We start from the raw sequence: 21833 nt of genomic DNA, 5'->3' as shown, positions 1-21833 counted from the left end.
ATAAGAAACAAACCAAGTAGCTATGCCTTATTTGTGAATCAATCACTCTTTTAGTCAGACCTTTATAATAAATTGGTTTATCCAGTTCAAAGAAAAAGAAAAAAGAAAAACAGCCCGAAACTGTATCTGACTGAGCCGGTTTGAGTTGACTCAATTTCCCACACGCAGTGGTTAACAGCTCACTGCAGAGGAATATTTTAATTGAAATGCCATGTAAATTTAAGTCCGTTTCTCATGCAAACCTATTTTATGTCTCCAGAAGACATGGGATAAAAGCACAAGAGTGGTATGACCTATTTTTGTGTTTTTATTTCCTTTTTGAAGCTTGATCATTTCCATGCCTTTTCATCGTAATTTGTGTTTTTATCTGAAAAACCAGAATCAAATGTATTTGTTCCATAGAAAAAGTTGATAATATAGGTTTGGAATGACTTAAGCGTGAGTAAATGATGACAGAATACACTGTAAGTGCGTGTGCATACACACACACACGTATACTGTATATATATGTATACTGTATATATATATATATATATATATATATATATATATATATATATATATATATATACACACACATATATATATATATATATATATATATATATATATATATATATACATACACATACATACATACACACACAAACAACAATAAAAAATAAAGTTGCTGCCTTAAACTTTTAAGTATAATCAACTTGGATGTTTAAGCCATATCTACTTAAATTACATAAAACTGACTTGTTTAATCTTGCAAAAATATAGTGAAAAAAGAAAATACCTTTATAGATGATAATTCAGTGACCTGTTGTTTAAAGCGTTCAGATCCAGTCCCTGGACAGTCTCTTCTCCTGAGCCCTACATATCATGCAGACAACAGACACCCGTCAGCCAGCTCTTGTCAGCATATAGCACTACCTTTCTGACAGCTTTAACAAGCTCCATTTCCTCATTCTTTCACCCGTCATCATGCCATCAGACAGATCACTCATTCATTGACTCGTGTAGATTTCTCCCTCTCACACTCGTTTTCAGATGTACTTACTGATATCTAGTTACAGAAACAAATTCAACCCAAGAAATTTCAGAGTTACACTAGCCATCATATTATAAACTTATACAATTTGATTGTTTATCAAATCACAAATGAAATACGATCTGTACAGAATATTACTGTAAACATCTGTATGAATAGTCATCAGAAGTCCTACCACTCAGACATCCTGAGAATCTGACAAACCTAGAAGTGCCGCCACCCTAGAAAGGCTCGCCTAACCTGATTATAATCACAAACTAGTCTCCATGTGGGTATGCTGTTAATGTAACTAACCGGAAATTTGCATGTACACAAATTATAGATATGTACTTTGAACCTTGTGAACATTTTTAAAGAATTATTTTGTCTCTGACGCATGTTCCACATAAATCTAATTTACATATGATGTAATGTTATGTTATATACAGATTAGACCGAGGCCAGCTGTCACAGTGACTATACAGTATCTCAGTAACCCTAAAGTTTACTGAAAAAACAACTTTACAATAAGGTTTCATTTGTTAACATTAGTTAATGTATTAACTAAAATGAACTAACCATGAGCAATACATTCGTTACTGTATTTGTTTATCTTTGTTAAATGTTAGTTAAAAAATCAGCTGTTCATTGTTTGTTCATGTGCATTAACTAATGTTAACAAATACAACTTTTGATTTTAATAATGTATTAGCAAATGTTGAAATTAGCATCAACAAAGAATAATAAATGCTGTAGAAGTGCAGTTCATTATTAGTTAATGTTATGTAGTTAACTAATGAAACCTTATTGTAAAGTGTTACCAAAAAACCTCAAGTGTATAATATAAAAAGTTGTTTAAAATTACAGCATTTAAATGTAATATTTATTAAACATAATATTTTTACAAATAAATAATTTGATACATAGTGATATCCAAAGTAAAATGTAAGTATTTAATGCATTTCGGTAATTGAAATAAAGCTGATATAAAATATAAATATTAGATGAAAATGTAAAATTAAAATTAGAGATATTGCCTTGACAAATAACTGAAATAAATAGGTTTAAAGGTATTGTAGGTAGAAATCCCCAAAAATACTTTTTTCCAATTTTTTTTTAAACTGTCTTTATACATCAATGCATAATTAAAATGTAAGTACTCTGGAAAAGAAATTATAAAAATCGAGTGTCTGTAGTTCTCTCAGGACTGTAATAAACACAGCTCATTATTCCATTCGGGACGAAAGAAATGATTGGCTGGGCCGACTGTCACTCTCCCTCGCTACCACGGATACCACCTCTGCTGATACAGGAGCAGCACAAATGCGCGCACCCGTTTGAAGAGGCACGGAAGCTAGGTATAACAATTATGGCAGAGAAAGAACAGTCAAAATTCTCAATAACGTTACCTGCATATTGAGGCAGCGAAGTCAAACAAGTTAAAAAAAGGAAGACAGTATTTGAAAAGGCTATGAACAAAAAGTCTTTGGATAAATAAAGAAATCATACGAGAGTCAATATCGGCGTGGCTTTCCAGCTGTGGCGACAAACTGAGTGATCTCAAGGGGCTGAAAAGTGACTCCATGATGGCTTTATTTCTGCTGGACAGGTAATCTTGCTGTTTTCATTTTGATGGCATTTATTTTTTCATGAAGCATGTATCACTAGCACACGTAGCTACCTAACGTTACGTAGCATAACAAACGGTACTGGCTTAGCTATGACAGTGTAACTTTGGTGTCGACTGGTAACGTATAACGACTCGGTTACTAACGTAACCTCGGTTCCCTGAGAGGAGGGAACGAGTATTGCGTAAGTAGCTTACGCTATGGGAAAACTCCTTTTCTCGAGAATATTGAAGTCTTTATGTAAAACGCATTGCAGCTGCACAGCTGACAGCAATAAATGAAGGAAGCTCGGTCATTGGCTGTGCTGCAGCAACTTGCTCGAACCAATGACGGGGCGACTCTGAATGCGCGACCAATGAGCGCGCTTCGCGCCCGCGCGCGTCAGAGCCCGCCAAGATGGGCGTGGCCAAGAGCTATTTATTGGGCGCCCCGTCATGAGAGTTCTTTAGGTTAAAACGACTGAAGCGAACTAACCAAGCACAATCACGGCAGCTTACGCAATACTCGTTCCCTCCTCTCAGGGAACCGAGGTTACGTTAGTAACCGAGTCGTTCCGTTTCGAGAGGTCTCTCCTATTGCGTAAGTAGCTTACGCTATGGGAACACCATGCAAAACGCTGTGCGTTCTGAACTTCGCCTTATGATAGCAAGAGGCAGGTGCCTGAGCTGAAAAGCAAAGTTATCATCCAACTAGCCGGCAGAGGCGAGCTTTATATGTGGGAAAAATACAGAGCGGCTAGAAGGCGCTCAGTGTGACACAAGCACATACTGTACATAATCTAGATACGAACTCGTAGTTCAACTAGTATCATGCTGATAGTACATTGGAATGCAATGTCGGGACCTGTAGGTTGTAGAACCTGATAAATGTGGACGGTGAGGCCCAGCCTGCCGCCGCACAAATATCCTCGATCGGTATCCCGCTCGACCATGCCCAGGAAGAAGCCACACTCCTGGTGGAGTGTGCTTTGACTCCCCAGGGGCATTGAAGTCCCTTAGCTTCATAAGCCAGCGCTATAGCCTCAACTATCCAGTGAGAGATTCTCTGCTTTGAAACGGCGGAACCTTTCATACGGCCGCCAAAGCATACAAAAAGTTGTTCTGTCTGTCTGAATAGGGCAGAACTCTCCAAATACACTCTGAGAGCCCTAACGGGGCAGAGTAGATTAGCGTCGTGTTCGTCTGCTGGAGACGATAGCGCAGTTACGGAGATAACCTGTGCTCTGAAGGGAGTGGTGAGCACTTTAGGAATATACCCATGTTTCGGTCTAAGGACGACCCTGCAGTCGTTAGGTCCGAATTCTAGGCAGGCAGCGCTTGTCGAAAGCGCGTGCAGGTCGCCCACTCTCTTGACCGAGGCGAGTGCCAGCAAGAGCGCAGTCTTGAGCGAGAGCTGTTTAAGGTGCACGGTTCGGAGTGGTTCGAACGGGGGCCCTTTAAGAGCGTCTAGGACAGTAGCTAGGTCCCAGATCGGCACTGAGGGGGGGGGGCGTGAAGGGTTCCTCCTCCTAGCGCCCCTTAGGAAACGAATAATTAGGTCGTTTCTTCCCAATGGACGTTCCATTACAGGGTTGTGTGACGCTGTGATGGCCGCCACATATACTTTGAGCGTGGAGGGGGTGCGGACCGCCTCCAGAAGCCCTTGTAGAAAAGCGAGTACGTTCGTAATCTCGCATGTCTCAGGGTTCAGGCCCTTGGCATTACACCAGTCACTGAACACTTTCCATTTCTGGGCATATAAGCGTCTCGTGGAGGGCGCGCACGCGCCTCAGCGATGGTTTTTAGCGCTCCGCTCGTGAGGTTCCTGGGAACCCGTTGAGGGGCCATGCATGAAGGGCCCACAGATCGGGGCGGGGATGAAATATCATCCCGCTGGCCTGACTGAGGAGGTCTGGCCTCAGTGGAATCGGCCGTGGTGCAGATTGCATTTGCATCAAATCTGGATACCATGTTTGGTTCTTCCAGAGTGGGGCTATCAGAAGCACTGCGTTTTTCTCCTCTCTGACCCGACTGATGACCTGTGGTAGCATCGCGATCGGGGGAAAGGCATATAAGGGGCGGCTCGGCCAGCTCTGGGCGAGCGCGTCCGTGCTCTTCGTGAAGAAAAGAGAGCAGTGCGCGTTCTCCTTGGAGGCGAAGAGGTCGATCTCCGCTTTGCCAAAGGTTATTTTCCATAACCACTGAATCGTCAGCGGGTTGAGAGCCCATTCTTCCTGGGAGAATCTTGTCTCTGGATAGCATGTCTGCCTCAGCTGCTCTCAGCGAACGCAAGTTGTGCTGGGACCATAAGATGAGTCTCCTGGCCATTGAATGCATGGAGCTCGACCTGAGTCCACCCTGGCGATTTATGTACGACACTACCGTCATGTTGTCCGTTCGGACCGGGACGTGTTCGTTTTTTAGATGTGGAAGCAGGGCTCTTAGAGCCAAAGCGACCGCTTTCATCTCCAGACAGTTTATGTGTAGGCGCTTCTCCGGGTTTGACCAAAAGCCGGAGACAGGGCTGCCCTCGTAAAGGGCCCCCCAACCTATTTTGGAGGCATCTGTTGTGATCATCTTTCTCCTTGTGTTCACACCCAGGCTCACGCCTGACTGGTACCAGTCGGCGGCTTTCCAGCGCGTCAGGGCTTTTATACAGCCGTGGTTCGCTCTGATTAAAAGGTGGCCCGAACGCCACGCGTGAGCAGGGACGCGGCTCTTGAGCCAGCGTTGGAGGACGTATATGCTACAATCCTAGCTGGAGTACGGCCGATGCTGAGGCCATGAGACCCAGCATCCTCTCAAACCGCTTGACGGGGCCCGCGCGCCCGCCCTGAATGATGTTGCAAGGCGCCGGATGGTGAGCGCGCGCTCTGATGAGAGACGCGCTGTCATTTGCATCGAGTCTAGAGCTATTCCCAGGAAAGAAATCCTCTGGCTGGGAGATAGTATGCTTTTTGCAAAATTGATTCTTAGACCCAGGCATTCTAAATGGCTGATAATCCAAGATCTGTGTGTTATTAACTGACTCTCTGATTGTGCTAGGACCGGCCAATCGTCGAGATAATTCAGTATTCGCACTCCCCTTCGTCTTACGGGGGAAAGTGCTGCGTCCATACATTTCGTGAATGTACGGGGAGCCAGGGACAGGCCGAACGGAAGTACTGTGTACTGGTAAGACTGTCCCTCGAAAGCGAATCTCAGAAACGGCCTGTGATGAGGCGCTATTGGAATGTGAAAGTAAGCATCTTTCAGATCCACTGAGGGAAACCAATCTCCTGGGCGTACTAGCGCGAGGATATGCTTGGTTGTTAACATTCTGAACGAGCGAATCATTAGTGCTTTGTTCAGGTGTCTGAGATCTAGGATGGGGCGGAGACCGCCATCCTTTTTCGGGACGAGAAAATAGCGGCTGTAAAAACCTGCCTCGCTCATAGAGGGGGGAACAGTTTCCACAGCGCCCTTTTCTATTAGTTTGCGCACCTCGGTGCGTAGAACATGTGAACACTCCTTTCTCACTTTCGTCTCGACCACAGTCGTAAAACGTGCTGGTCTACGAGCGAACTGGAGCGAGTATCCGTGCTTTACTATATTCAATACCCATTTCGGCATATCTGGAATGTTTTCCCATGCCGCTGCGTGTACAGATATGGGCTGAATACAGGCTAGGGGCGGGCCGCTGTGACGTAGGGACCCGGCCAGCGAATCGCCTGAGCTCATAGCTCTCAGAGGCGCGGGCGCGCGCTGAGCAGCTGAGTGAATGGGCGCGTGTGTGCTTACAACAGCGCGCGCTGTCTGTAAAACTCGCAGCCTGAGCTGGGGTTGTGTTTGACACTGTAAGGACAGTGTTTATAAGTGGGGGTGCATAAACAGTGGTAGGCACACGCGTCACTTTTATAATGTTTCCCGCTTTTACTGGGGATGAATTCATAACTGTGTGAACAGTGCTTGTGTGTAGTGGTGCGTACATGACCGTAGGCACGTGATCTACATTCATGGGGGGGCGCAGCCTGAGCTGGGAATGAATTTGGCACTGTTTTGACAGTATCTGGGAATGCACACTTTGTGGACATGTGAACCCTTAGTGACACAGGCAGAAAAATACTCTTTTTGTGTTTTCTGTGCGTCGCCGTAAAAACGGCGTTTGTTTGCAGGTGAGCGAGCTCTGTGACTGGCCCATTGACTGCTGTATGGACATACAATTGTAAGGGGACTGGGTAATGTTTGAGCTTTTGCAGAGAGAGTGGTCCGGCTTTTGCGAGACACGCACTCTCTCTTCTCATTCCTGTGGCTAGGACGGCTTTCGAGGCTCAGGGTTCAGCACAATCTTGGGCCGAGGACCCCGTCGCTCAGGAGGCGGCTTGCGGTTGTGGGAGCGCGAGCGGCGTCGAGCGTCAGCCTGAGGCGCGGGCTGAGAGGCGGTGGGAGCTGTTCACCGAACACCGAATCCATGTTCTGGACCCTTGCGATGGCATAGCGTGTCGGCCCTGGAGTCACGCCTCTGGCAGGCTGAAGAAAGGGAGTTGTCTCCACGTTGGTGGAAAACTACACTTCGCCGTTTCTCCCAATCCACCCAGATCCAGGAGCCTCTGAATCCTCCTCGCCTTCAGTAGAAGCTAGAGAGGATGATGAGGGTGCCACATCAGACTCTTCTGAGTCTGTGGTGTCAGAGGGAGAAAACAATACATCCTGCAGCTCACTGGAGGGGTCAGGCTGCATAATCATCTCTAAAACTTCACTACAAGTCAAGCCCTTTCTCATGTTGCTTGCTGCTCTTCTCACCATCAAATGACCAGCAGGCTTGCATGCAAGTGTTTAAATCCACCCGCTTTTGTTTTTGTTTAGCTGAGGTGCATGTTTTGATTTTCTCAGACGCATCAAGGTGAGTTCTCACACTCTCTCTCTCTTTAACACTCACACACACACACACACACACACACACACATTAATACGCTATTATACTCCATGTAAAAGCCCAGAAAAATAAGCTTTTTTTTGCACAGGGCTATCTAAAGGGTTAATGGTGCCACCTGGTTATCAACAGTAAAAATTATAGATTTTACCTCTTCCCAACAGGGAAAACCACCAACAATCAAAAATGCATGATTATATGGTGTCATGGCTTTGCAATCAAAAAATGTGGTTATAATGGAAGTCAATGGGGCAAAAACAGCCACGAACAGTAAATCAGGGAGAAAAAGTTAAAATCTGATGCTGCATCAAAACCAATGTTGTTTCTCATCTTTGACATGTCCAAGACTGTGATAAAAGGTTAAAAAAAAATCCAGTCCACAATCACATTTTATATTGAAAATAAGTCATTTTGTGTGTTTTTTCCCCCAAATCAGTGACATCATTTATGAATTTGGCAATTAAAGAGTTAAAATCCTGATTTTTTTAAAAACAATTTAGTAGTTTTCATCAGGACTGAGGTTGATTAATAGATTTATCCAAAAAACATTGAAAAAAATATTTATCTGATACATTTTTACAGCAGTTTAAAGTAGTGGCTGTTTTCATAAAATACCCCATAGTGGCTGAAAACAGCCACAACAGCACATAAGGGTTAAGATTGGTTTTACAGACAGGGCTTAGATTAAGCAAGAATTAAGCTTTAGTTAAATTACAACATATAGGCATCTTTTTAAAAATGTGCCTTAGAAAAAAAAAATCATGAGAATAAAACAATGGCACTGACATATTTTACTAGACTTGAGCCTTGTCTGTGAAATCAGACATGAATGTCTTTATATAAATTTTTTGCCGTTTCATGAATTGTTGTACCGTTTAAAGTTTACGGTAACGCCCATAGCAGGATATTTAATGACAAGTTTCTATTGTGACAACATGCCCCGCCCCAGAACCGATTAAAACCAATTTATGTTCAATAAACTGTTTTTTTTCTATGCAATAATGGTAGGAATTTTCATCCGCTTTTTTGTAGCCAAAGGTTTTTGTATAGAAATTGAATTTATATGGGGTAAACTGTGCTGAAAAGTGTGACAACCTACTACAGCCTGTCTCCACTACAAGCATGAGTGGTGTGTGTCTTAGTGGTTTACAGTTTAGCTTGAAGGTTCAAAACGGAGTGCTGAAAGGGTGATTTATGAGCTCCCCCAACCCATTCCTCAAGGGCGTTTGTCCCGAAACATGTTGCATTGGATAGAAAGTATTTGCTAAAAGAAAACTGATGCAATATAACACAAGAGAACCACTATTGTATATAAAACTACTAATATGGAATCACAGGTGTTACTGATAGTGAACGCATAACGTCATCTTTCTGTCTGAGAGCAGATCCTCACGCACAGGCAGCCGATCTGTAGAAAAGCATTATGGGATGTGAAAAGCATGTCCAAGATACAGGACAAGAACTTTCCCCATTAATCTCATCTGTGACTAGTTGTATATTTCATGTTACAAGGTACTTGTGCTGATTGAAATCATGTTTTCTTTGCAGGGTTGCACAGTCTGCTGCTATTTCTGGACACTGGCATGCAATGTCATGCCTCCATTCAGTCTCACAATTTTGCATATCAGATCACCCAGGCAACCACTTAGAATCTTATTTGTTGTGTTGTGAATATTTCATCCTTGCTACAGCTGCTTGCATGCCATCAATGTGACTGGGCAATGCAATGTAAGGGGCTCTATGGATTTTTTTAAAAGAGAAACACACCTCCAATAATCACAGCTGCTACCAGCTGGATGGGTTTTTTCTTTTGTCGTAGGATGGCACATATGCACTCTGTACATACGTATGCTCACTGAGTTTGCTTGCCGTGCATGTGTGCTGGACGCAGCCCAGACAGGAGCAAATCAGCTGCTCACACAATTTCCCTCAGGAAGAATTTCTGTCTCATACTCGGTCTCTCTCTCTCACTCTCTCTCTCTCTCTCTCACTCTCTCTCTCTCTCTCTCTCTCTCTCAACCAGTCTATTCCCTTTTAGGGATGCCCTGACAAGCGGTTAGCTGGAGCGGAAGATTTCTGCATAGGGAACACAGATGCGCTGCATGTATTAGACGAACACACACAGACTCACAGGAGCTTTGAAACAGAAAGATGCCAGCTCATCTGAGCCTGGCGGAGCAGGAACGGGAGTGGAGGAAGACGGGAAGAACGGCAGAGCTGGGTCTCGCTGCGATCGCAGAGAAAGGACAGCTGAAGATGTGCGACACTGCGAGGAAACGGAAAGGTTGGTGAGAAGCAGGCAAAAATATGACATTCATTCTCATCATAAATTGCTATTCTGTTCACATTTACTGCATCTGCTAATTCAGGGTCCAAAAATAAACTGCGTACAACTTTGACCGGGTATATGTATCCTAAAATACTGTGCACAAACATGGACTAATTCTCTTTAGGAGCCATAAAAACAAAATCGTTACCCATGTGTCCAGTATATACTAAATTACAAGGTATTTCTTCATGGTTAGCTCAGATAGTGGCGTATTAAGAATGTGTGTGTGTGAGAGAGAGAGATGAGGCTAGCTGAGCTAAAGGGGGTTTATAAGGGTCTTGCGTCACATGGTAGACGTCTGTTATGTAAGGTGCCCCAATGACAAGTACATCTGCTTTAATTTTCTTAGAGCAACTGATTAAAATGTTCATGCATGCAAATTCAGCAGTTCTGAATGCATCCTGCTCCACACTTCAACCCTCGATGTCACTGTTGTGGTGCTCTGGAGTGTTAAGTTCCCCTCAAGAGTTCACTGTTAACACTTCAGTCAGGCGCTGAATTTGTTGTTCTACACAGCAACAGTAAAACAAATGTTGCCTTTGTAATGGTGTACAAGCTTTGGGCGTTCTTGATTCATAGGACAGTCAAAACTGGCACGAGACAGGTCTCATGTTCATCTTTATATCTGCCTTTTGGCCCACAAGTTGTGTTTACAAAGGTGTTTTTAAAGACACTGCTGTGATAGAGAGAGGTCTGCATAGTATGGTAGGCCAAGCATGTATTTGCTTTAATACACTAATCAGTTAAATATATAGGATTATCACATTAAACAAATCTAAATTATCTTTTTTTTATCCCCAGGTTAAGGACACTATTCTGGCTAAAGCAATGTTTCATACTAGTAAAGCACCGCTTTTTACCCAGGGTTTGTCTCAGTTACAAAACCGGATCAGTATGAAAAGTTGAACAATATAACCCAGTGTTAAAACACCTTTTTTGTATGTGGCTAAAATGGTTCAAGATATATTTATTAGCTAACAACATGTTTTTCTTCATTATTTTGTGGTTCGGTAAGATTTATTAATGTTTTTGAAAGAAGCCTCTTATGCTCCCAAAGGATGCATTTATTTGATTTAAAAAAAAAAAGTTTTCTATTTTCATGCATTTTAAAAATGTAATTTATTCTTGTGATGTAAAGCTGCATTTTCAGCATCATTACATAACCAGTCTTCAGTGTCTGATCCTTCAGACATCATTCTAATATGCTAAATTGCCACTCAAGAAGCATTTCTTATCAATGTTGCAAACCGTTGTCCTGCTTAATATTTTTGTGGAAAACTGTTCATCGAAGAATCCTGAAAAAAAAAATGCATCATGTTCAAAAGAACAACATTTATTTGAAATACAAAATCTTTTGTAACATAAAAAATGTCTTACTGACACTTTTAAATCAATTTAATGCATCTTTGCTGAAGTCTTAATTTCTTCACAAATTCTACTGACCACACTCATGAGACAACGGTATTGGTGCAAATCTGAATAACAATTATGAAACCAATACATGCGCCACTCAAATGTTTGAATTAACATAATTGTGAGCTTGTTTGAAGAATTTTTGAAGATATAGATCACCATGAAGGCTTCCACTATGCCAGTGGTTCCCAAACTGGGTTACGCGAGTTGACAAAGGGGACACATGAGCAAAATGCTGAGGTTTGCCATTCATTTAATTCCACCCCATCTTAAAATAACATTAAAACCGAACATGTAGTTCTAACAGGCAAAATAGTGCTGTAACAGGTCAAATACATGACATCCAAACAAATGACCTCATCTCTTTCGGTCAAAACTTACTGCATCCACACAAACAGAGTGCATATGATAGGTGGCGTGCAGATTATGCTGCCTTATCAAATTGCACTACATCACTGCCGTTCTCAACAATGAACCTTTGTAAAAGTGGGGATTTAGCATTTACTACCATTAAGCACAAATAGACAGACTGCATAGAGATCGATTTAGACTCAAACTATCTATAATTCAAAAACTTACCCTGTGTGAGTTCTTGTTTTTAATGTTGATATGTTATGGGCAAGAATGCAATTTTTCACAAATATCCACACGATTGCAAATGTGACATTGGTTTAATACAACAGTTCACACAGTATTATCAATTTTGTTTGTTCCATTTTGCATGAGATAATAGTTCCAACAAAAACCACAGCAGAACTGTTGTGAGTCTCCAAGCAACACACAGCAGTGTTTCGTTAGTGAACGAATCTGCGGCTTTGAACGGGAGAGTCAATGATTCAATGACTTATTCATAAATACAGCCACTTGCTTCCTTACTGAATGAATGACTGACTGACTAGATGGCTCACTCATTAAGACAGTGACAATGCCACCTACTGGCAGTTGCAGTTTAATATTTAAAAGTATCACTTTGTTTTTACCATCCTTGCATAATTCTCTATTGACTTTTATAAAAGGTAAAAATCCACCAGAAAACAATTTAAGGGGGCAAATTTTGTCCATTAATGGAAAAGGAGTGACTGCAATCCAAGTAGAAGAGACGGGGTATGCAAAAGCATGTTAAATGCCTCAGAGGATTCGCCACTCTAAAAAGTTTGGGAACCAAGCATTCAGCTAAGCATTCCTCATTCTTGTTATAATGTTGTAAATCATAACATCCCTTAACTTCTAAACTGCCAGTCTGCTTTTCAAAATGGGTTGGAAAGTCTGGTCAATTTCAGCAGAATTTTTAGAGACCAAAAAACTAAGATTTTTATGTTTGGTGTTTACATATATCCATTTTTCTAAATACAAGTAGTCTGTTTTTGTTTCTCCCCCAGATTCCAGATCTGATGTGAAACCCACGGCCCTGGAGCAGAAAAGAAAAGCATGTGCTCCACAGCACATTAAATCAGCACAGATTAATATCCATAAACGAAATGGAAATAATACAGGTCTGAAATAGCTAATATTTATCCATCAATTCGATTTGCATTTTCCTTTCTCAAACCCTTCAATTTCCTGATACTGCTGCCATGGATACAAAGTCAATAAAGACTTATTATACCAACAGTTGAATTTATTATATTATATGTATTATACATTTGTTTTGTCATTTAGAGTCAAACGCGAAAAAAGTGGACGAGAGACTGCGATTGGCCCGGGAACGGAGAGAGGTGTACCAAAAACAGCTGGGTATCTTCCTTACTCTCAACATATAACATTATTACCAACTGAAGAACAAACAGAAAGCTTTTTTTCTGAAGTTTTTATTGGTGTTCCTGAACTGTAGCATTGCGCGAGCACGGCTGGCTGGTGAGGGAGGAGCGGGCCAAGCAGTTTTACGAGAAACACCTGGAGGAGCGACGGAAGAAGTTGGAGGAGCAGCGACAAAGAGAGGAAAGGAGGAGGATGGCGGTTGAGGAGAAACGCAGACAGAGGATCAAAGAAGAAAGAGTGAGTTTGTGCATGAGATAAATTGTGACTGATGCTTGGTAGGGGAGATTTTCTTCGTATAGCTTATATATGCTACCAATATACACACATATATATACGTTTTTCAGATCGGTAATAATTTTTAAATTAACAGACCTAAGATAAATAAATATAAATAGATTTTACGCAATAATTTAATATTATTGTGGGAAACATGATACCATTCAAACATGTGTGGTAAGATAATAATAAGAGAGAAAGTAAAACTTTTATTCAACAAGCATGCATTAGATTGATCAATAGGGGCAGTGAAAACATTTATAATGTTGCAAAAGATTTCCATTTAATAAATAAAATAAATAAATGTAATGTTGTTAATTGGACTTTTTTTATTAATAAAAGAATCCTGAATAATAAAATGCATTATGGTTTCCACAACAATTTTAAGCAGGACAACTGTTTTTAACACTGATAATAAATCAGATGTTTCTTGAGCAGCAAATCAGCATATTATAATGATTTGTGAAGGATCATGTGACACTGGAGTAATGATGCTGAAAATTCAGCTTTACCATCAGAGGATTAAATACATTTTAAAATAGAAAACAGCCATTTTAAATTTTAATAAAAATGTCACAATATTACAGTTTTTACTGTATTTTTGATTAAATAAATGCAGCCTTGGTGAGCACTTTGATATACTTTTGATACTGCAATAAATACATTGAGATGGCTTAAAAAACACACATAAACCCTATATTGTCGAAATCGTGCGTTTGTCTTCACGTTTCAGTCAAAACGTATCTGCTTTTTATTCGGCCGCTGCTATAGCAAACAGCTGGATGTCTTTATCATAGACTGTAAAAAATATGGACAAAGTGTCTGTGACGTCACCCATAGACTTTCTGAAGAACGGTTTTGAGGCCGTTTATGGGGGGTATGGGCGGCGCCATCTTAGAAAATCTTGTTCAGAAAGGATACAGAGGTGGTGATGTGTTGTGTCAGATCATGGCCGAGACGTCAAATTTCAGGAATTCCAGGCACAGCCCGTTATCAGCTGTCAATCACACTGTCAATCAAAGTTAACCACGCCCTTGTTTGTCATACATTTTATATCTAAATACGATCTAAACTAACGAGTTAGAAAAAAATTCACCCCCTCACAGTTGTCAGGCACTCGGAACCTATCGAAAAATACAATTAAAGTCCATGGGACCAACCTGTAAAAACATGAATTTATGCTGTGAAAAAGGGACATTTTAACATGGGGGTCCTATGCACATTTGCTCCCTTTTGTGACCTGCCCCTAGCGGATTTTCGATGTATTGCAGTTTTTCGGGTAGGCTTCATTTTTCAGATTAGAATGTTGCCGCTTGGTCTTTATCCGATTTCCTGGAACGCCATAAGTTATTTCTTCTATGAATCCGTTTTGGACTTTCTGTAAGAGAGCGCCCTCCGGCTTTGAGTATGAATGAAACATACATAACACAAGAGTGTTAGCACTCCATAATGTTCAGATCGCCTCGTTTTAAATGACAAGTCATGCATTGAACATCTTGTCTCTGAGAATTTAAATCTAGATTTATCCACATTGTCCTCTATGTGAACACACTTGTCTGAAAAAAAGTGCCTATACAGTTAGAATGCCCCTAAAATTCAAGATGTCACGGCAAGAACGCCCCTGTATGAGTTTGTAATCAGATTTTTATATCATGATATGTTAAGCAATACCACACAAGTGCAGTTTTTGTCCTGAATAGCATGAGTGCAAATGATTCATTTTACTTAACAGTTTAATAAATAAGTTAATATTGTGTTCATAAAGAGACCCAAGTACTTCATTCCTGAATGAATCAGTCGTTTCAACAATTCGTATGACGCAATGAGTCATTTAGACGTTTACCTCCACCTGCTGGCAGTTTTAGTTTCTTATTTAGACTATCATTTCATAAAATAAATTAAAAAATTAAATCATATAAAAACCCCATTAAAGTATAGTTCACCCAAAAATGAAAATTCTGTCATTTACTCACTTAACAGCCCATATATTTTTGTTAATAATATACAAGCATACATATACACACAAACATTATTTACAAAAGGGTAAAAGCATCTGCTAAATGCATAAATGTATGCATGTATGTAGATCAAAAGGTTTTTAAGCTCATAAGTTGAGCGAAGTGTCCACATTTTTGATTGGTAGTAGTGTATATCATCAGTTTCATAAACACTGTAGCACTGAGTGCAGCAACGATGATGAAAAAGTGCTCTTGAGATTTTGTAACCATGATTAAAAATATATGGAGCATGGAATCATGGGAGTGTTTTCATCCCATGTTTTAGGAACGTTTTGAGTCTGTGGTGCGGAAGACGATGGAAAAAAGTCAGAAGGCCAAACCGAAACCTGGCCACTGCTCACGAAGGGTCACCAAGAACGAAAACAAAAATGGTGAATATCTCAATGCATGATTCAAAACGTAACCGTTTACAGCAGTAACTGGCACTAAAACGGTCTTCTAGCCTCGCATCTATTTTCCCAACTCCCTTTCTGACCACTTCCTGTTGGTCGCTCTGCTTTCTGCTCTTCTCTAGCTAAACACCGCTCTCTTAGTCAGTGGGAGATTGACCTTGTCCGTCGTCTTCAGACCCCTACCGTCTCTTATCTAGCCAGAAGCAAGAGTGCTGTGTGTCTGTCACGAGACACAGGTATCACTTTAGAGTGACAAACTGCATCTTTCAAGTCAAAACCAAAGTCTGCAGCTTTGTGTAACAAATATAAACTTTGTTTTCTTCTCCTGCTCATTGCTTCACATGATTTCTCTGTACTCATTCATCCGTATCTAAAAAAAACACCATACGTCTTCAGTTGTTCATGTTTGTCATCGTTCAGCCTCATGTCATACCATGAACTCCAGCACCATGCGAAAGCCAAAGGTGCATTGTGGGATAGTGCCAAGCAGGCCTGCGAGCTCAAGTCCAAAAGTCAACATCCGCAGAACAACCAACAGAGAGCTGGTGGGAGTTAGAACCTTTTAGTTTTTAAATACAACATCCCTCCCCCCCCCTCCACCACGCCAGAAGTTACTTTGATGCATGGAGTACTGCATGTAAATGTTTTTTTTTTACATTTGTTATATCAGGTGGCAAAAGGTGATTTTGAGGAACAAGACTTGAAAAAGCCACAACTACAAACAACTGAAATCAAGCCCAAACAGGACACAAACCCACCGGGGCATACTGTCCTTCCATCATCATGGTACATTTTATTTTTTGTAATCTTAGATTTAAAGGGATAGTTCACGCAAAAATGTAAATTTTGTCATCACTTACCCTCAAGTTGTTCCAAACCTGTATGAGTTTCTGTCCTCTGTTAAGCACAAAAGAAGATATTTTAAGAATGTTGTTAACCAATCAGTCGACGGTAGCCATTGACTGCTATAGTAGTAAAAAAAAAAAAATACTATGGAAGTCAATGGCTCCCGTCGACTGTCTGGTTACCAACATTCTTTAAAATATCTTATTTTGTGTTCAAAGGAAAAAATAAACTAATGCAGGTTTGGAACAACATAAGGGGGAGTAAATGATGTCAATTTAAAACATTTTCTCCTTGTAATATCATTACTGTCTAAGCCGGGTAAACAATCGGGATAATAAAGCTGCACTATATGGAGGTAAATTTCAGTTTCATGTCATATGTCCTTGCATGTCATGCAGAAGAGCAGTGGCAAAGCAAAGATGACATAAGAAACAACTCCAGCAGTGACAGAGAGGCTAAAGTTGTGTAGTACAGCTTTAAAAAGATCTCACTTGTGATTTTTCTTTCCTTCAAGAAAGAGTAACACTTAAGTTTCCTCACACTCAGAAAAACCCAAAAAATTACTGTGGGTAATTTTGACCCATTCTCTTTTTCTATAACCATTTCCAAGGCTGCAGAACAGATCGCATGTCAGACACGCCACACTTAAACAAGATAGTTTACCTCCGCTGCCAGAAGAGGATCTAGAACCAGAGTATGAACTCTCCTCCGGTCATCCACAACCTGACGAAACACTAACTCAACAACGTCTGCGAGATAACCAACTCCAGTTGAACCAAGCTACTAATGGGCCTCTGAATCCACCAGCAGGCTCTCAGATTCCTAATGGTTAGTAAAAGACTCAAACACATTTTCCAATGATTCCCACAATTTAATGATATTTATAATTCAGTTTAGAACCTTTTATGCTGAAATGATTTGGTGGGATGGGATGGATTTTATTAAAAGATTAATAGGAAATGCATAAAATATACTGTAAGTGCATGATTTATTATTAAAAGAATAATCAGATTCAATCTTTTGTTCACTGTGTTGGGAATAGTTTTCACTATCTAACTAATATTCTTTGGCAGAGTTTTAAAAAGTCCTGTTGACACCATAAAAGTGTTTGTGGATATTGTGAAGTATATTTGTAATACCCTGGTGAAATATGTCTCTCTTATACTTGATTCACTTTCAGAACCATGTCAGATTGGTGACTGCGCTCAAGTCAGACCAACTACTTGGACTACAGACGCGGAGCAGGCCACTCGCATACTGGCAGAGAAAAGGAGGCAAGCCCGACTCCGGAGAGAGAAAGAGGAAGAGGAACGCAGACAGAAAGAGGAGACAGAGAGGTATACTTTAGGATTATTACCTTTCCTCTATCAGTGTAAGATTTATTCTGTGTCTAAGTATTTTAAAGCTTAACTTTTGATTATCATCGATGCAAGTGAAAAAGGCCACAACTTAGGCTGTTTCTTTGCTGAAGCAACTAAAGAGTTAAAAATTCCCGAAGTGGTTTAGGTATCTCAGTGAACTTGTGTCTCCTCTTTGCAGAAAGAGCAGAGAGGAACTGGCGCTTTGGAGAGCCGAAGAACGAGCCGGCCAGGAGGCAGAGGCCCTGAGACTGGAGGAAGAGAAGAGGAAGAGAGAGGAAGAAGAGCGACTTCAGGCTGAGGAGGAAAACGCTCGCAGACAGAAAGAGGAGGAAAAAAGGCTTCAGCAGCAGGCATTAAAGCTTTTTCCATACTCGGTTTAATACGGAGAAAATTATAAGGCCATATGAAAAGTGTTCTGTGATTTTAAGACAGGACTGTCTATTTGTCCAACCAGTGACAGAAGGAGGAGTGCTCAGGAAATATGTTGGGAAACAATCATTGTTCAAGACTTTTTGCAAAAATGCAAACAAAAGAGTATGCTACTCTTACTGACGTTACCATCTTTTTTGCTTCAGACCATTTCCCCCCCTTAAAATAAAGCTAGGATCATATCATATTAGATGGATCATCGGCAGATTGAATAAAAATTCCTATATTGCTCCATAATGTGTTCTCAGAGAGAGGAAGAGGCTCGTCAAAGGGTGCTGGCAGAACAGCAGAGACTGGAAAGAGAGAGTCATTTCCAGAGAGAGGAGGCCGAACGCCAAGAACGGAAAAAGGTATGCTTTAGGATATGTCTGCTTTTATCCAGCAAGGATGCATCGAATTGATCAAGAGTCACAGTAAAGACATTTATGATGTTAAAAAATAGATTTCTTTTTCAAATGAAAAATGTTCAACATTGATAAGAAGAATTTTTTTTCTTGAGCATCAAATCAGCATATTAGAATGAAGGATCATGTGACACTGAAGACTGGAGTAATGATGCTGAAAATTCAGCTTTACATTATTATAAATTAACAATATAACTGTTTTTACTGTACTTTTGAATCAAATGCAGCCTTAGTGAGCATAAGAGACTTACATTTAAAAAAAATGATATTGTAGTCGTACATATATATTGTGCTTTCAATTTTATCCAAATCAGCGCCTGGAACAAATCATGAAAAGGACAAGAAAGACAGACTCTGAAGAAAAGGTAAAGCTATCACTGTCTGGCAGGCTCTTTGTTTATGCCTCATCTAGAAGCCCTGCTCATTTTTTGTCCCCATTAGAAAACCCCATCGGTGAAGGATAACTTGCCTTGTGAGAATGTGAAGCCTGTAATCAGGCTACCAGGTCCAGGAAAAACGCCAAATCTGGAGCTGAGGGACGAGGAGGATATGCTTCCTACTGTGGCCTTCAAGGAGCGCCGATCCTTCCGCAGTCTTTCTGGCCTGGATGAGATACAAGCCCATCAACAAACTGGTATGCGAATAAATTCATCCGTGGATAACTTTTGAAATCTTCATTTATATTTAACATAACAATTTAATATTATGCAACTCAAGAATAAATTTGATTATTCAAGGATTAGATTAAATATTAGTATACTATTAAATGCATGCCACCTGTTTTTATATTATTAATACATTAGATTTAGATAAATTCACATTTGACAAGTTGTCATTCAGTTTGTATACACAAAATATTTTCCCTCCCCTATGCTTTAGAGGTTATTTAACCAACGGACCTGTCATATGATGCCACGACCGTCAGGGCAACTTCAGCAAGCTTGTCTTTCTAAAAAAAAAACATAAAAACAACATATGCACATGATTTCCCAGCACTTTAAAAACCCTGTAGTAACAAGTTACAATTCCTTCGACAGAACACAGTTCTTTACCTTACTGCCCAATTAAAACAGCCAATTACTGCTTGATTTGCTAGAGTGACATCATGCATCGCTAATTAGCCAGATAACTTTGGGTGATTTAATAATAATAATAGAAATAATGTCTTAAAGGTACAACCACCAAATAAAACTTGAATGCTTCATATTTTAGCTTTAGTCAAGTCATATTTTATGTTTTAGTCAGTACATTTATGGTGTTATGAAGAGAATGATGTCTCTTTGAATCTCTGAGCAGTGATGTAATAGTCTTATGGATTTATTTGTCTTATCAGGCACATATAAACAGAACTTATCATGCACAAATGCACCGCAGTTCAAAAGTTTGGGGTCAGTATCATTTTTTTTTTTTTTATGAATTAAAACTTTTATTCAGCAAGGATACATTAAAATGACAGTGAAGACTAAGATTGTTACAAAAAATATTTAAAACAAATTCTTTTACATTTTCTAATCAAAGGATCCTGGAAAAAAAATAATGTTTAATGATTTCCACAAAATATTAAGCAGCACACTGGTTTTTACCATTGATAACAATAAGAAATGTTTCTTGAGCAGCAAATCAGTATATTAGCATAATTTCTGAAAAACCAGCTTTGCATCAGGAATAAATGACAAAATATTTTAAAACAGAAAAACAGCTGTTTTGATTTATAATCATATTTTTACAATATTACTGCTTTTTTATCAAATAAATTCAGCCTGCATAAGAACAAAAATCTTACTAACCCCAAAATTTTGAATGTTAGCATATGTGTACTGTATTTCTTTATAACCAGATATCTGTGTTTTCATGTAATTAAGGATCTCTCTTTGCAATGCTGTTGTTTTGAGGGTACAAGTATATACAGGTGTCATTTCCACCTGTCCTTATTGCTGAATAGTGCTTTTGAATCACAGTATTATGCCACGCAAGTGAGCTCATGAATCTCCAGTTTTTGTAGCTGGTTTTGCACTGCTGCTATTTAGCTGTTCCAAATAAGAACATTTCCGCACCCCTTTTTTGCAAATCAAAATGTATGATTATTACGTGCTCATCTGCCTTATGAACATTAATAGTGTGCCGGTACCCGCTGACCTTGTGCAATGATAAAGGCTTATGCAAATAAGGTGTAAAGATGTAAACATTTAATTAATTTTTTTTATTGGTGTAAGTAAATAAGCTTAAAAAAAACAGACTGGTTGTTGGTGTGTTTTTTACCACAATGTGCTGCTTGTATAGCAGTATACATTTACTGTCCTCTGAAAATAACTCAATTATTGTCAAAATCGCTGGCAACAAAAGTGAGTACACCCTAAGTGATAATAGTTGTATGTCGTTTAACCATGCAAAGCCACATGTCCTATTCATCATGTTCATGTTTTTGTCTGCTACACACACACACACACACACACACACACACACACACCTAAATATCATAATACATTTTATATAAATAAATACATTTTAAATAAATAAAAAAGAAAAAGGTCAAACATAAAATAAGGTTATTTCAATAATTGTTATGTCGATAAGCCCCGTTAATTTTTTTGTAATACTTTTTCATTTATTTTAATACAATTGAATTAAACAGATTATGCCCGAAATGCGACATTGTTGTAGTTAATAGTTACGTTATAGGCTAACGTTACAGGCAAGACTTTTAACGTTAAATCTTTGACAGGACAAAAATGCTCCATTTAAAAGTATCTACTTGTCATGTTAGGTTGATTTCATGTTAGATAATAGTTTATCTGACAAAAATACGATTTTTGGGACATACAGTACGATTTCGGACAAAATGGGACATCCATTGTACACTATTCCTGGAAAGTGACAGATATGCAACATAACAGACACTAAACCTCGGGGGGATTGAATTTTGCAGCACTTACCAGATTTTGTGGGATTAAAGTGAGTTTTAACAACAATTTGGTTGAATCATCTGAGCTAAACCGCGTTAGATGACAATGGCGTCGTTCTTTGAAGACGACAGTGGAATTCACAACTAAATTTTGGCTAATTGGATCACCTGT

General features: G+C 39.8%; 2 protein-coding genes and 1 long non-coding RNA gene across 11 annotated transcripts in view; 1 reads left to right on the top strand and 2 right to left on the bottom strand.

The window, feature by feature from the left end:
- LOC143746913 (uncharacterized) overlaps positions 1–10353 on the bottom strand; it is a 17829-nt gene extending 7476 nt beyond the window's left edge. For 3 of the 6 annotated variants that reach the window (XM_077239161.1, XM_077239160.1, XM_077239165.1), the window contains exons 1-2: positions 10344–10353; positions 782–808 (exon numbers count right to left, since the gene is read on the bottom strand). The gene's annotated coding sequence lies outside the window, so the exon portion shown is untranslated. Of the gene's footprint in view, positions 1–781; positions 937–1211; positions 1361–9664; positions 9800–10343 lie in introns of those variants that run through there. The other 3 variants (XM_077239164.1, XM_077239163.1, XM_077239162.1) reach the window with 3 other exon arrangements.
- On the top strand, positions 9478–20276 carry map7a (microtubule-associated protein 7a). 4 transcript variants are annotated; one of them, XM_077239156.1, is made up of 15 exons: positions 9478–9817; positions 12655–12768; positions 12935–13009; positions 13107–13270; positions 15593–15698; positions 15842–15955; positions 16116–16264; positions 16390–16505; positions 17176–17393; positions 17746–17902; positions 18105–18276; positions 18604–18705; positions 19074–19124; positions 19201–19393; positions 19639–20276. In XM_077239156.1, exons 1-15 carry the CDS (start codon positions 9685–9687, stop codon positions 19647–19649), a joined length of 1875 nt encoding a protein of 624 aa, XP_077095271.1. In that variant the 5' UTR covers positions 9478–9684; the 3' UTR covers positions 19650–20276. The 4 variants fall into 4 exon arrangements, with proteins under 4 accessions (XP_077095271.1, XP_077095272.1, XP_077095274.1 ...); XM_077239157.1 differs by having other exon boundaries at positions 9570–9817; positions 16140–16264; XM_077239159.1 differs by lacking the exon at positions 15842–15955 and having other exon boundaries at positions 9570–9817; positions 16140–16264.
- Positions 19239–21833, bottom strand: LOC143746915 (uncharacterized). Its single transcript, XR_013206622.1, has 3 exons — positions 21693–21833; positions 19659–19708; positions 19239–19362 (listed from the first exon to the last, which is right to left on the bottom strand). It is a non-coding gene; the product is annotated as an uncharacterized LOC143746915 (long non-coding RNA).

Source organism: Siphateles boraxobius, unplaced genomic scaffold, assembly GCF_051911475.1.
Source record: "Siphateles boraxobius isolate OS27281-9 unplaced genomic scaffold, OSU_SipBor_1 22, whole genome shotgun sequence".
NCBI classification, from domain to species: Eukaryota; Metazoa; Chordata; class Actinopteri; order Cypriniformes; family Leuciscidae; genus Siphateles; species Siphateles boraxobius.
Note: the sequence above shows the minus strand (reverse complement) of the source record. Positions and strands in the feature narration are given on the sequence as shown.

Coding starts and splice junctions, on each gene's coding strand:
- map7a (XM_077239156.1), top strand. CDS start 9,685: ATGCCAGCTCATCTGAGCCTGGCGGAGCAGGAACGGGAGTGGAGGAAG. Junction 15,699..15,841: donor CAAGAACGAAAACAAAAATG/GTGAATATCTCA, acceptor GCTCTTCTCTAG/CTAAACACCGCTCTCTTAGT. Junction 18,277..18,603: donor AAAAAAGGCTTCAGCAGCAG/GCATTAAAGCTT, acceptor ATGTGTTCTCAG/AGAGAGGAAGAGGCTCGTCA.